The following is a 13,458-nucleotide window of genomic DNA, read 5'->3' on the forward strand; positions in this document are numbered from 1 at the left end:
TTCCTGTCTGATATATGGTAATGGTTACAATGGATGAGATGGCAAGACTTACACTTGCATATGCTCACTATATGGAGCCTTGGCCTGTCTCACTTGATACAATATGTATTTCACACGCTGAACAACGGAGTTACAATCCTGTTGTTTGTGTTTTATCCAGTTTATTCTTTATTTTGGGATAGTTAATCATAACAAAACATACAACATGCTAAGATGTTTAAGAATAAAATAAAGACAGACTAAGTGCATACAATATATACATGTTATTATACGGCTTCCTTGCAGCTTATAGGTGTTAAGTCAGGTGAGAACATTTTTCAAATTGTTCATCTTTCCTCATCATTCTTTTACACGATTTTTATTTTTTTACACGAGATGCACAAGTATTACTCTCCCCGCCCCCCAACAGAGAGAGATAGAGAAGGAGAATGGCAGATTTGCAGATTTGCATTACATACAGTCATAATAAAAACAAGAAACCTCAAAGAAAGAAGCCAGTGTGAAAATAAAGAATTCTTTGATGAAATCTCAGCAACATATTGCTTCATAGATCAATGAAATTATAAGACGTATTCCCCTGCTGGGATGTGATGAATTGTTTATGGTATTGTGGATGCCTGTCAGCTTAAATCCCAAATCTCAAGGTTAATCTTTCTGTTTTGATCCTTGGAATGCTAGCTACATGTGTAATGGGAACTATAATTGCAATTAAAGGGCAATAATTAATTAATACCATGTGTTCCTTGTTCGCTAAACACTGACATATGTGGCACTGATATGTGGATTAGCATTATATTCAGACATAAATGTTATGCCCCACTTTTAGATATCAAAGTTATGGACACCGTTTGTTCACAAAAGCAGTTTGTTTGAAATTTTCGTTTCAACTTCATCTTTTATCTATATCACACAGAATATCACACATCGTTATAAAAAAGCTGCAGTATCAAAGAGTGGCCGTTAGGGGTAGTGTGTGGTTTTTACAACAACTTTGGAGGCATGGATGTTTACTCCTCGGCTGCAATGAAAACCAGAAGAGTATGCGAGACTGGCGTGAGAGTGCTGTGGAATTTGTGTTGTCTTTGAAAGAAATCAATTTGTAACACATTATCTTCCCAGGTGTGGCTTTCTTCCAAGAATGAAATGAGTCGCTGGGAAGAAATAAACAAGGAGACCAGCATGGAGGCATTTAGTAGTATGGGAGATCTGACTGTTTGCTCTACAGGTGCTTTTTTTTTCTTGGACTTGTGCAGTTTATCGAGAGAGCTGTCCGCTGCCGTTGGTGCTGAAAGTTTGTGTTCTGCGCCTCTGACGGACTTAACCAAACAATTAAGAGACATTTCCGTTTGTTTTTGCAGTCACGAGAAATATCCTTTAATTGTAAGACCATGCCCATCTAAAAACTCCATCTCTCGCACCACATCTTCCTCTTCTTCACGGGCTGCGCACACGCCTTGCAGTGCTCCAACATTGTGAGACGTGATACTAAGAATCACTGGCACCCTGTAATCTGATTCACTCACACACACACGCACACGCACACACACACAAATTATCTTAAAATGATCCCCCAATGTCACAATCCCGCGATCAAAACAAGGGCGTCAACTTAGCTGAATCAACAATCAATGAATCGATCAAGTCATGCAACAAGAACACAACATTGAGCAAAGCCATGTGTGTTTCTTTGTCCTCTGTAAAACGCTCTTCCGGTAGGCTAACTCAGTCCAGCTGTTCCCCTGTGCAGCCAGGCGGTGTGGCTTCTGTCACGTCTGCCCCTCATCCATCAGCCCTCGCCGAGGAACATGGTGGGTAAATCCTTTTCTCCGCCACATCAGCTGCGCTCCGTCGCCACTGAAGTGTGCTGACAATGTGTCTCCGCCGCTCTGCGCCCTGCACATCATCCCCGAAAAACGCCAACTTCTCCAGAAGTATACTGTTTACACCGCCGAATCTATACCTTAGTTTTTTTTTGCGCGTGAGCTTTTGTCACGCACTTGTCTTGTCTTTTGCAGTCAGGCTCGTATAGGCTGATAGACTTGTTGTAACCTCCAATCATGCGTTTGGGTATCGGCCCTCCATGCGTCTTTCTCCGGCTAGTCCAAATCATTTCTACCCGGCTTGTCGGGACAGCAGCCCGAGTCGTGAAGTCTCTGCAGTCACGTGGTCGAGCCAGGACTGACGAGTGTGTGTGTGTGTGTGTGTGTGTGCGCGCGTGTACGTGTGTTTTCCTTTCAGAGTGTGTATGTGAGCGTCTCTTCGTGTGTAGTTAGAGGGGTGTCCCTCCTCCACAGTTTTTTGCTGCTTGCCATGCTTTAGACGCCGGAGCGCAGGGGGAGAGGCGAGAGCGAGAGAGGTAACGCCGGGTTCTCTCACCGGGCCACCTGTCCTTTCAGTCTTACCTCGGGTCCCCGTCGGTTCTTCCTCGTCTTTTTGAGCCCACCTTCCTGCGGTCGACTTGTTTTTGTTGGTTAAAAAAAAAGAGAGAGAGAAAGAGAGAGAGAGAGAATATAATTCTGTGTGGTTTCATGCGGGTCTTGTCTGCCAGGAGGAGGACCGCGGTTTTGTTTTGCACTGGGTTTTGATCATCTTTTTTTTTTTTTCCTTTTTTCTTTGGGTGCTCCATTTGGACAGTATAGGACAGTCGAGCAGAGCTTGGATGAGCCGCTTCGCTGAAATCCCGAGATGGAGTTGCTGCTGATCTCCCTTTCCCTGTGGATATTGCAATGCCATTTGGCCAAAGCGGACTCCATCATACATATCGGTAAGCGTCCGATAAAACAACATGATGTTAGGTGTAAAAGGCAGAGCGTGCGGGAATAAAGCTCAGCCAGCGCATACTGCGTTGATCACAGGGATTTGGTGAGAGGGCGGGATAAGTAGTCTATTCAGCTTGCATCCTCTGTTTAAGCAACACTTTGACCCTCAAGCGAGTTGAAAAGTTGACGTTTTGTAAACATCCATGTCTCTGACCTTTACTGCCACAGATGTTTTCTTATTATATATTGCAGTTATTTATTTATCAGCCCTTTTCTGCAGACATTTCTTCCACTTTTCGACGGCTAATCGATGCATTCATGTTGGCTTAATATCTACCGTTGGCCTGTAAATTGCAATTGTGTATTCAAAACACGGACCGAGACGCTATCGTAGATGCTTTGACGAAATGAATGTCCAATAGACAAATTACTGAGGCTTTTTAAGACCAAGCTGCCTCTTCTCTGTACCCGACCAGCCTCAACTTTCACCGGAACGTGACTGCAATGTCAAAAACAAGACGGAGGGGAATGTCAGTGGAGTTTCGTTTTAGAGATGCAAAACGCATAGAGCCTCTTTGTTCTCAAACTTCAAACCAGAGCTGCCTTTTTTTCCACAGATAGGGGTGGTGGAGGAGGGGGGGCTTTAAACTCATCACGACGTTCAAATGAATCTGATCTGTTTGTCCCTAAACATCGCATTACATTTTACAGTTTTGAATTACACACACACACTCACACTGAGTAATTGCTCTGGTTTATGTCCCCCTTTCATGCACACAGTCGCGTAGTCACTTATTATGACTGGCGTTGCAGTCTCAGATAAAAATGTCAATGTCACTGTGAGCAAATTCTGTCTCCGCGGATGCTGCTGCAGCTGCTGCTGCTGGTGTTCACAGTTTACTGCAACAGTCTGGCAAGCAGCAGGTGCTCAGTCACTGGCTTAATACAGAGGCGGTACTCCATCCAGATAATATTGGCTGATGCCCCGCATAACATTCGGGTAGCCTACCTCAAATTATACTTCTCATTTCCTGAAACCTTTTTTTGTGATATATGTGCGTCTCATAATAGCAGTTGATGCCATAAACAGAGGGGGAGATGGGAGGGGAGTGGGGGGAGTCAGGGAGACAGTTAAGCTTCAGTGTGCCTCCCACATCAGGCCTATAATGTTTATTGGGGAAGGTGCCATCGATCTAGTAGACACGACGGCCATTTCTTTTCTAAATTGGGCTACTTTATGCATAGATTACCAGAGTTCGTGTGATGTGGCCGTGTCGCTCTCCATGGTGCTGAAATCTCACTCAGATGCGCATGTTGCGCAACTTCAATGCTAAATAAACCACACACAAAATGTACTTACCGTCACAAAATCATGCTTCACTTTGTGGCACTTTATACAATAAACATGAACTATTTAGTCTGAATAGCAATGGTCCGGAATGAAAATACCTACCGTGCAATCGCATGCACTTCAAACCTCATCGTGTCTCGCCAAATGACTTCTGATTATTTTATTCAACAGGTGCCATATTCGAGGAAAACTCTGGGAGAGATGACGAGATTTTCCAACTTGCAATCTCAGATCTGAGTCTGAACGATGACATTCTGCAGAGCGAGAAAATCACCCACTCAGTGAAACTTATCGAGCCTAACAACCCTTTCCAGGCTGTGCAGGAAGGTAAGCGTGGTCTTCTATCTTATTTGATTACTCGGGTCCGCAGGGCGCGTCAAGGCGCTGCGCAAGAAGTCGATGCGCTAAAGACTGCCTTGATTGTGCACGTGTTTTGTGCTATGAGCTGATGCTTTTCATTTCACATGTTGATCAGTCACTCGCTCATTGTTGATGATCTGTGTGTGTGTGTGTGTGTGTGTGTGTGTGTGTGTGTGTGTGTGTGTGTGTGTGTGTGTGTGTGTGTGTGTGTGTGTGCGCGTGTGTGCGGTGCCACTGTACCAAAGCAAGGTGTCTTCTGTGGTAGAAAAGCTAGGTGGAAGCATTGAGTTAGAGCACAGCAGCTGGATAATATGTTGATATGTGAGAATAAAAATCATTTCAAGATGATTAAAAATAATTCCAGCACCAACACTCCACTGTAATCACATAAAGCATAGAGTAAAGCATATTTTCAGCTTTTATGTCTCTTTGAAGGATGCACACCAAATGTTGTTTGTGCACATTTATCACAGATGTTTTTGTTGGAATGTTTCGTCTGCCTCATTCGGTGCTCAGAATATACACATCTCCACAAACCACCCTCGAAATTAGCAATTAAATTATTTTTTATCAAGGTTATGTCTCAGTCATTTTGGTCCCATACAGTTGACTGGAAAAAAGTGATTAAAAGTCTTCCTCTAAAATAAATCAGTAAGACTTTAATAGGTTCATAGGGACCTTCAGAGGCTGTTTATGTCCCTTACAGTTCGTTACCAGCCTGTACTTTTGTCCCAAGTGGCAAAAAGGCCTTGATGAATCATTACTATTCATAGTGGCCCTGACAGGCACAGAAAGATGTCCGTCCTTTTGCTCTAATTATCTCATGCCATTTAGCTGTGGTCCTTCTCTAAAGTCTCAGATATCTAGTATTCTAATTCACAATACTTTTGAAAACTCAATTCCAATGAGGCTCACAAGAAGCGGAGTGTCATTCGGGCTCTTGAAATAATAGTAATCAGAGAAGATATTCCCGGTTGCTGCTGCAGAGATAATATATAAATATATATATATATATATATATATATATATATATATATATATATATATATATATACATTAAAAAAAAGTATTACACACACGTATGAATTTACCGGTCGCTGTTGCTTGAGATAAGTAAACCGACTTGCCAATTGATTTTCCATTTGTGCAATGCTCTGATTATTTCACTAGTGTAAAGATAGAGTTTAACCCTACACTTGGTGAAGAGTTTACACAATGACTCTGAATACTAATGACCTCAAAGTTGTTTTCATCAAACAATCCCCCAGATAATAATTTCAAACAATGTCACGCCTGTTCAAATGCCTAAGGACAGAAGTTTTTGATGATGCTGTAAAATAAATGTGAAGAGAATTTGAATAATTTCAATGAGCAACAACAAGCTCTGTTACAGCCTTCCTCTGCTTGTATTGCCTTGTGTTTGCCCTGATTGGGTATCATTTAACATACATAATTACTGTTTACGGTTAAACTCCTGATCATCAAATATTCGCGGAAGTGGCTGATTAGAGGCATTCAGTTTCCGGAGAGAGTTGGGAATAACATGCCGTCTTTGACATGAGGATCAATGGGAGGCCCCTGACTCTTGCACTAGCCACACGGCAGGGTGTTGAGCGACAACCGGGATAAGTTGACCTTTTGCTTTGCTCTTTTGTTCGCTGCCATCCCACTGTGAGTGGCAGTTAGGAGGACCTTGCCATCGCATGGCGAAGAGGGAGGGGAGGGTGGGCATAAACGGGGAGAGAAGGAGGAGGAGGAGGAGGAGGAGGAGGGTGAGTTAGGGGAATGAGGAAGCAATGATAGAGGTGGAGAAGATAGTGGCTGTTGCAAAGAGGAAGGGAGGGAGATTAAGGGTGAGGAGAGCAATGAGGATAAAAATACCGTGAGTAACAGCAGAAAAGCGAGGAGAGAATTATGATCAAGCCATGAATAAACATGAGTGGACAAAAGAAGAGCAGGAGAAGAGTTTAGATAGGGGGTAGGTGATGGGGAAAATTGATCAGCCAAGTGAGAGGAGTAGTTGCAGCGTCATGTTTGTCCTCATTTGGCTTCCTTTGTCCTTGCACTGGTGGAACATATATTAACGAGGATGTCGCACCGCCACCATGTTTGCAGACACTCAACTATTCCGTCCTCCCACGCTCTTATCGTTTAAAGATGACAGCTCAAGGCTGGCTGGATATACTGCTTGACCACACAACTGGCAGATGCTGTCCTATTTATAGGCTGGAACAACTGGAGAGAATGAATAGGGCGATTTTGACGCCGGGAGCGAAAACTATGGAGGAATATATCTATCTCGGTTGTATCTTATCGGAAGCCTGTCATGAGGTTTTTAGATGCTATCAGCTTGCAATACTGTCACAGAAAAACAACAAACACACATTTGATCAGTGCAACAACCTCACACCCTATTTATGCTATTTCCCCTTCAGTTCTTGTACTTTGTAGAGATCAAGATAAGATACTGGCAAGGATGATACAATGGGAAAAATCTTCTTTTTGTTTTACCCATTTCTCTAGAAGGGAAGGTTGCAATGGCTCCCATAATTTGGCTATGCATGATTTAACTGCATGTACGGCCATTCTGATCAATTTTAACGTTAATGCCTCACTTATCTAGTAACAGCCAGTCATCACTCTGGAGAGCCAGTCTGGGTCTCACAAGGATCTAAGCATCAAGTCAGTAATGACCTGAAGTTCAGAGCACATCTTCAGCCTATTATGGTACCAGCATCATCTGAAGTCACGATGCAATAGTTGAATGTCTCAAGAGTATAATACGACTGATGAATGGCATCTAAATCAGGCTGACAACTTTTAAAATAAATACATGTGCATTCAAACTGGTTCATCACACATCTTGAGATTATCTTTCCACCTTGATTTAGAGCTAGAAGTGTGTCCTTTAAGCCAGATAAGCAAACAAAGCTTTAATAACTTGTGTCTTGTTTTGTCTTCTGTCTTCCATTTTATTCAAAGGATGTGACAAAGGGGACGGCAAAGCTGCCAACCTTGTTGTGTGATTATGTAAATCCAAATTTATGCATATTTTAAGTTTAGCATGTGAGGCGGATTGTTTTTGGCTGTGGTTGCTCAGAGGATATCTTCACACAGATTACCAAATGTAAGGATTCACCCGTTTGAAAGGATTGGCATGGGCTTGAACGATTTACTGTTTGTGCATTATTTTTATTTTTCTTGGCATCAAAGCATTAGGGGCAAGAAAAATAATGAAAAACCTCATAAAAAGATGAGGCAGTGGTTTTCATTCTGGGGGTCAGGACCTTCAAGGGCGTCTCGATGATTTTCGGGGGCCGCCAGAAGGTAGTGGAGGAAAAAAACGAGTGAACATATTAAAAATGAAATAACGTATTTTAGATTGAATGTTTTTTTTACATGGCATTGCCTGGACCGGTGATATAATTTGCCTCAGAATAGATTTGATTGAGTGTTTTTGAGAGTAAAAGTGTGCATGTGAGTTTCTGACGGGGGATTTTCCGGCAGGTCGTAGGAGAGAAAAAGTCATGTAACGCCTCAAAAATCCCCAGAGCCTGAAGCACCTTGGACAACGACTAGGTGCTATCTGTTCAAACTAAAGAAAACTGGGGAGTAGAAAACCTCAACCTGATTATTCGCAACTCAAAAAGGTTGTGGTGCACCGACTATATATACCAGGGATATGTTTGATGTACATTCTAGGGGGTTTACAGGTTCTGCTAATTGGTATTCAATCAATTGTGGCCAACCTTTCATAGCAGTGGTTTTAATACCCTTTGTTATGAGGCGTTCTCGTAGGTTTGTCAAACCCCTGCAGGTTCCCAGTTCATTTTAAAACATGCACTTAGCACTTAGACAACATAGCCATCTGGACACAGTTAGAGGAAGTAGATCCCTGCTCCTCTAATGTGCAGTAATTTGTTGAGTGTTCTGTCCCACTGTGTCCTTTTCACACACCACACCACTAGTGGCCCTCCATTTTCATCTAACCTCCGCCAAGGTAATGTCAAGGAGGATTTGATTATTTGCTCTTTCTGTCCCTGTAAGCCAATAGACTTTGAAGAAAACTTGCAGTGCAATTCTTCTTTTCCCCCCTTTTGCTCAATCTGTAATGACAAAAGTTGATGTAATGGTTCCTTTAAAAGTGTTGGCATGGGTAATGTAATATCCTCCATCTGATTCTCTGCCTATGACAACTCATTTCTCGCTGTGCTCTAAACGTGATGGAATGCTGCCCTTTCACTATTATTGTCCTGGTGAATTTTATAATGCTGCATAAATTGTGGTAATGGATTTGTTTGTTTGTTTTATTACTTTTTACCAGCTCTACGCAGGGGGGGAGGTGATCAGGCCATTTTACCGACCCCTGTTAATTACCCAGTGGTTATTTAATCCGTCATAAGCTCCTCAATGGGCTGTATAAAGGCCTGCTGGTACAATAATCAGCTAAGTGATGTTGCGGTATACCCTCCACCATTTAATCCCTTCACACTGTGAGGCCCACCACTTAACATCCGTGTAGGGTTAACCTTTAGTCGGTTGCATACTGGGCGTCCAGTTTTTGGTGAAGAAAATGTTTAATTCCTATTTTAAGAGCAAACGTTAGAAAGGCGGAGTACTCTTTTCAGACAAAATAAAAAATTATGGCAGTTGCCAGAGGGTAACTAGAAAGGTTAGCTCAGCCTGAAAAAAAAATAGAATAAATATAGTAAAATGGTTGAAATGTCCGGCTTCTGCCACTCCACTTGGTTCAGTAGTAGTATAAACAAAACAAACCGAGGCTAAGGTCATTTTCAGACCTGCAGTTTCTGTGCTTTGTTCCAATTTAGGGACTAATTAGAAACAATAGTTTAATTTGCCGCTTGGTTCATTTGTATTCACACAGAAACATACAAGAGCGGTCTAAAAGTTGTGAACAAACACTCCCTTCTCTTGCTTGTTTCCTTCTTCATGACGGAGCACCAGCAGCGCTTTGGCTATTGCTAACTGTTTGTTCATGTAGTTAATATAACAGTGTTTATTTAAATATATATATACGCAATTATTATAAAGTACAAATTATGAAATATTGGTTTGGGCTGTAACTAGATATTTTATACTAATTCAAAAATATCTCAATTAATGAAACCCCATCGCCGTCAGAGTTGGCCTCATACGGGTGCACAGCACCACACACCTGCATGGCAATTATTCTTCAGATGACACAATTAGATTATCTTCATCAGTCGAGCCATGTTTCTCATCATGAGCTGTTTCTCACGTCAGGCAATGCACGAGCCGGCAGGAGGTGTGATTTCTCTGTTCACACGTCTCCAAATCAATCGAACCCGAAGGCGATTCGCTTCAGCTTTTGAAACCGCATCTTCGTTTTGGTTTGAGTTGAACATTCAGTTGCTAGTAGCAACCACTACTGTCACAGTTGCGTGGCAGCTTTTACTGACATCCACCATTTTGTCAGATCTCGAGGCAAATATTGACACGCAGACTTATTTGATTTACTCCACAAATACCCTTGTTGGTGCATCATCTGTAGCTCTATTCCTTTGATCATTGGGGCTTTGTGGTTGTTGATTTGAGATTTAGTAGCTTTTCTCTGATGAGCTCACTGCGAAGCCAAGCTAGCCACGCTGCTAGCCACGCTGCTAGCCATCTGCTGACGTGTTGCTAATACACCATTCAGTCACCAGGTTGGGTTAACTGTTGTGTATTTTACAGATTTTTTACTTTTAATCTTGTGTATGTTTACAAGATGTAATGTTGAGCTTTCACTGGTGATAGTTCATATCAGATTTAACGGCTAGTCTCTACGTTTATGAATCTCGTGTGAATCCTCCTTTATTGTCAGTGTGTTAAGCTCGCTGCATCGCTGTGGACCTACATGCATATGGAGGGCAGAAGACTATGCGTTGTGTGCTTTTCAATAGTGTGGATAACAGTTTAATATCACTTCAAATAAAGACATTTGGAACAAGTGTCAAAAAACTGGTACTAGCTCATCCAATTTGCCTGTAAAGGTACGTCAAACATAAAAGTTTGGAAATTAATAAAGTGCCAACCATTCAAAACTATGCACAAACACACTGAACCATTCCCCTTTGGCATTGCACTGCACATCTTATCTGCCATATCAAACATACAGCGGATAAGATTTTGTTTGTATTTTAGATTTGGGGAATGAACGCTGAGAACACACACACACACACGCACACGCACACACACAGTTGAAATGGATGTCCTGCCTTCTATTAATCTGAGAAGTTGTATCTTGACTTCGGGCCGCTACGCTTGGTTTGAGCTCCCAATAACGCAGTGAGCGCTGGCCATATTGCTGCTGCTTGTGTGGACTGTTCATGTATTTGTTGTGTAACAGGGCAACAAAGAATGTGTGATTAACAGTATATCAAAGGGCTTGAATGTGTTGGTATTGTGTTTGTGCCAAGTGCCATGCTTTTGTGTGTTATGGATATTTTTGCTGTGATGTATGTTAAGTGCTGTGGTTGTTTGGCTCCCTGATGAGTGCATACACTACATCCATACTCATTCTTTTCTCTGTCTGCTTCCATACAACTCATTTTATCTCCTGGGCGAGATTTACAAGGAAAACATCTACTTCTTTTGTAACACAGGTCACTTTTTCTGTCACACTTCACCTGTTATGTAACTGACTTCTATGGATAATACCTCTCCTTGTCCTTCTATAGCTGTGACACAGCAGAGGCCCTGTGGGAGACGTAGTCCACTGTGGGCTGACCGACTCACTAAAGAATATGTATTCCTCCAGCTTTTCTTTTAGAATAGCCAGAGTCAGCAATGTCTGGCAACTGCTGCAGAGCAAGAGAGCCAAATACAGAGAGCGAGGTCATGGCTGTTAAATGCTGGATCTGCTTAGTAGGCCTACAGGTTTTGTCCTCTGTGCTGCACAGGAACAGCGGGTCAGTATTCCTCTCCTGCAGATGGATGCATCTGTGTCACATAGTCTCAACAGCTGTAACAGATGTTTCATTTGGCAGTTCTTTGATTTCTCTTGAATGGTGCACAGAGACATTTTGAATATCCAATTATATAAAACACTTTTAATCCCGACCTGTGAAGACTTAAAAAGTGATTTTGGCTTTTGAGGCAGAAGGCTTGATCCGCTGATTAACTTCAAGAAAAATGTCAATTTACTTAAATGCCATGTCTGATCTATATTCATCTGCATCGGGCGTAATGTCACCATGTGCCGAGATCTTAGTAATCTTTTAATTTGAGTAAACAGGGCCAGTGTTGTTGTGACACGCAGAGATTTTATTGAAGTTTTTACAGAGTGCCACAAATAGATGAATAAATATAGATATGGAATATTTCAATAGATTTCTTGCAGTTTTTTTTGAGGAAACTGGAAAGTTATGTTTGGTGTGCGATGTAAACAGAATTACTGTGTTGAGCTAATTAGAGAGAGTGGCAGTCACGTCGGGCCTTTGTGCATTTATGTATTCATCACACTCCCCATGCTGCCTTACTCGCAGACAGCTGAGGGCTGATTTCAAAGTATTCTCATCGCTTTTCACACTGGCACATTTGATTGGGGGTGTTCTGGGGGTGGGGGGGGGGGGGGGCATTGTGTATAAGGCTGACTAATGGCTTCTGGGTGGTAAGATGGCTGTCTGTCTGTGAAGGACAAATGTAGGAAAAACACATTTGAAAAGCCGATACATTTTGAATACACATCTTGATTGATGTTTGACTGTTTGTTCCTCCCATGGTGTGCACAAGAATCCTAAATTTGGCATCAGAGAACATTATTTGGGTCATTTAGCACTGCCAGACAATGACATCAAACTATCAGGCGACCAAATTCATCCTGCCCTGCTCCTGTAATTGTTGTTTGAGGGACATTTAGCACCTGTATTGATTTTTCCAATATGACAGCAGCATCTGAAGAATGGCTAAAACAGCAAGACATATATCAGACCACCTGCACACATGTCATACATAACTCAACAAGCTGCCTATTCTGCATACACATGAACACACAACATATGCTTTCACCATTCACGGGGCTCTCAGCCCCATGTCTTATTCATGTTGCTGTCTTCTCTGGTGTGACAGATTTATAACGAGCTGTAGAGAACACTTTGACAGATGTTAGTGCTTTGCCACAACCCCATACAGCCTCCAAACACCGCTGGGGATTGGCCATCAATACTACTCTACCTGTTGGAGTGAGAGAGGCCGACTGCGACAGAGACAGAGAAGGGAGAGAGAGGTGGCCCAAAGGAGATGTCCCGTCCAGTCAGATTGATGCTGATGAGGCCCCCGGTCTCCATCCGTTGTAATACATCGCAGTCCCACGTGTTCGGGGTATCATTTCTCTTTGTACACACTGTTATGCCTCGACTTTATTGAGCTGCTGTGATGAGAGTGACTGGAAGGGCGGCGGAGATACAGTGGGCGTATGAATGGTAGGAGAGGATTTGCTTTTTGCTGCATCGTGGTGCGTGTGTGTGTGTGTGTGTGTGTGTGTGTGTGTGTGTGTGTGTGTGTGTGTGTTTGAGGTGGCTTTATCAAAGCAAGTTGAAAAAATGGTGCTGGTTTGATGAGAGGTAGTGTGTCACACGCTCTTCTGATGCTGACTAGCTCAAAGGGAAGTGTGTATAATTTACTATCCACCAACCTGCACTATTGGCAGCAAGAAGACTTCATTCCAGGAAGGAAGACAAGGAGCAGAAAATCAGCCCCTAAGTAAATCCTATTAGAGGCTAAACAGGAGTCAGCCAAAGAAATGCTACGCGGCTATCTCCGACTTCACACTCGTTTTCAGTCAGATGAAGGAGGGAGACGTGGTGTGTGAGGAGTGGGGGTGGAATAGGAGTCTTAGCGAGGGTAAATGGGTGAAGCAGAGTGAACTGGCGAGCAAGCATGATGACGGGGGAGAAAGCGGGATGATGCAGATGGAAGAAGCCAGAGGGAAAGATAATGCAGTGGGGGGAGGGGAAGGAGCAGAGG

The 13,458-nt window shown here is 42.7% G+C and overlaps 1 protein-coding gene across 1 annotated transcript in view; it reads left to right on the top strand.

The window, feature by feature from the left end:
* Positions 1-2,685: 2,685 nt before the first annotated feature.
* Positions 2,686-13,458, top strand: part of grid1a (glutamate receptor, ionotropic, delta 1a) — a gene marked incomplete at both ends in the record, with an annotated part of 203,544 nt that continues 192,771 nt past the window's right edge. The window contains 2 exons of the mRNA XM_079229673.1: positions 2,686-2,764; positions 4,282-4,437. Coding sequence (XP_079085799.1) covers positions 2,686-2,764; positions 4,282-4,437 — 235 coding nt within the window. The remainder of the gene's footprint in view (positions 2,765-4,281; positions 4,438-13,458) is intronic.

Source organism: Taurulus bubalis (genome assembly GCF_910589615.1).
Source record: "Taurulus bubalis genome assembly, chromosome: 14".
NCBI classification, from domain to species: Eukaryota; Metazoa; Chordata; class Actinopteri; order Perciformes; family Cottidae; genus Taurulus; species Taurulus bubalis.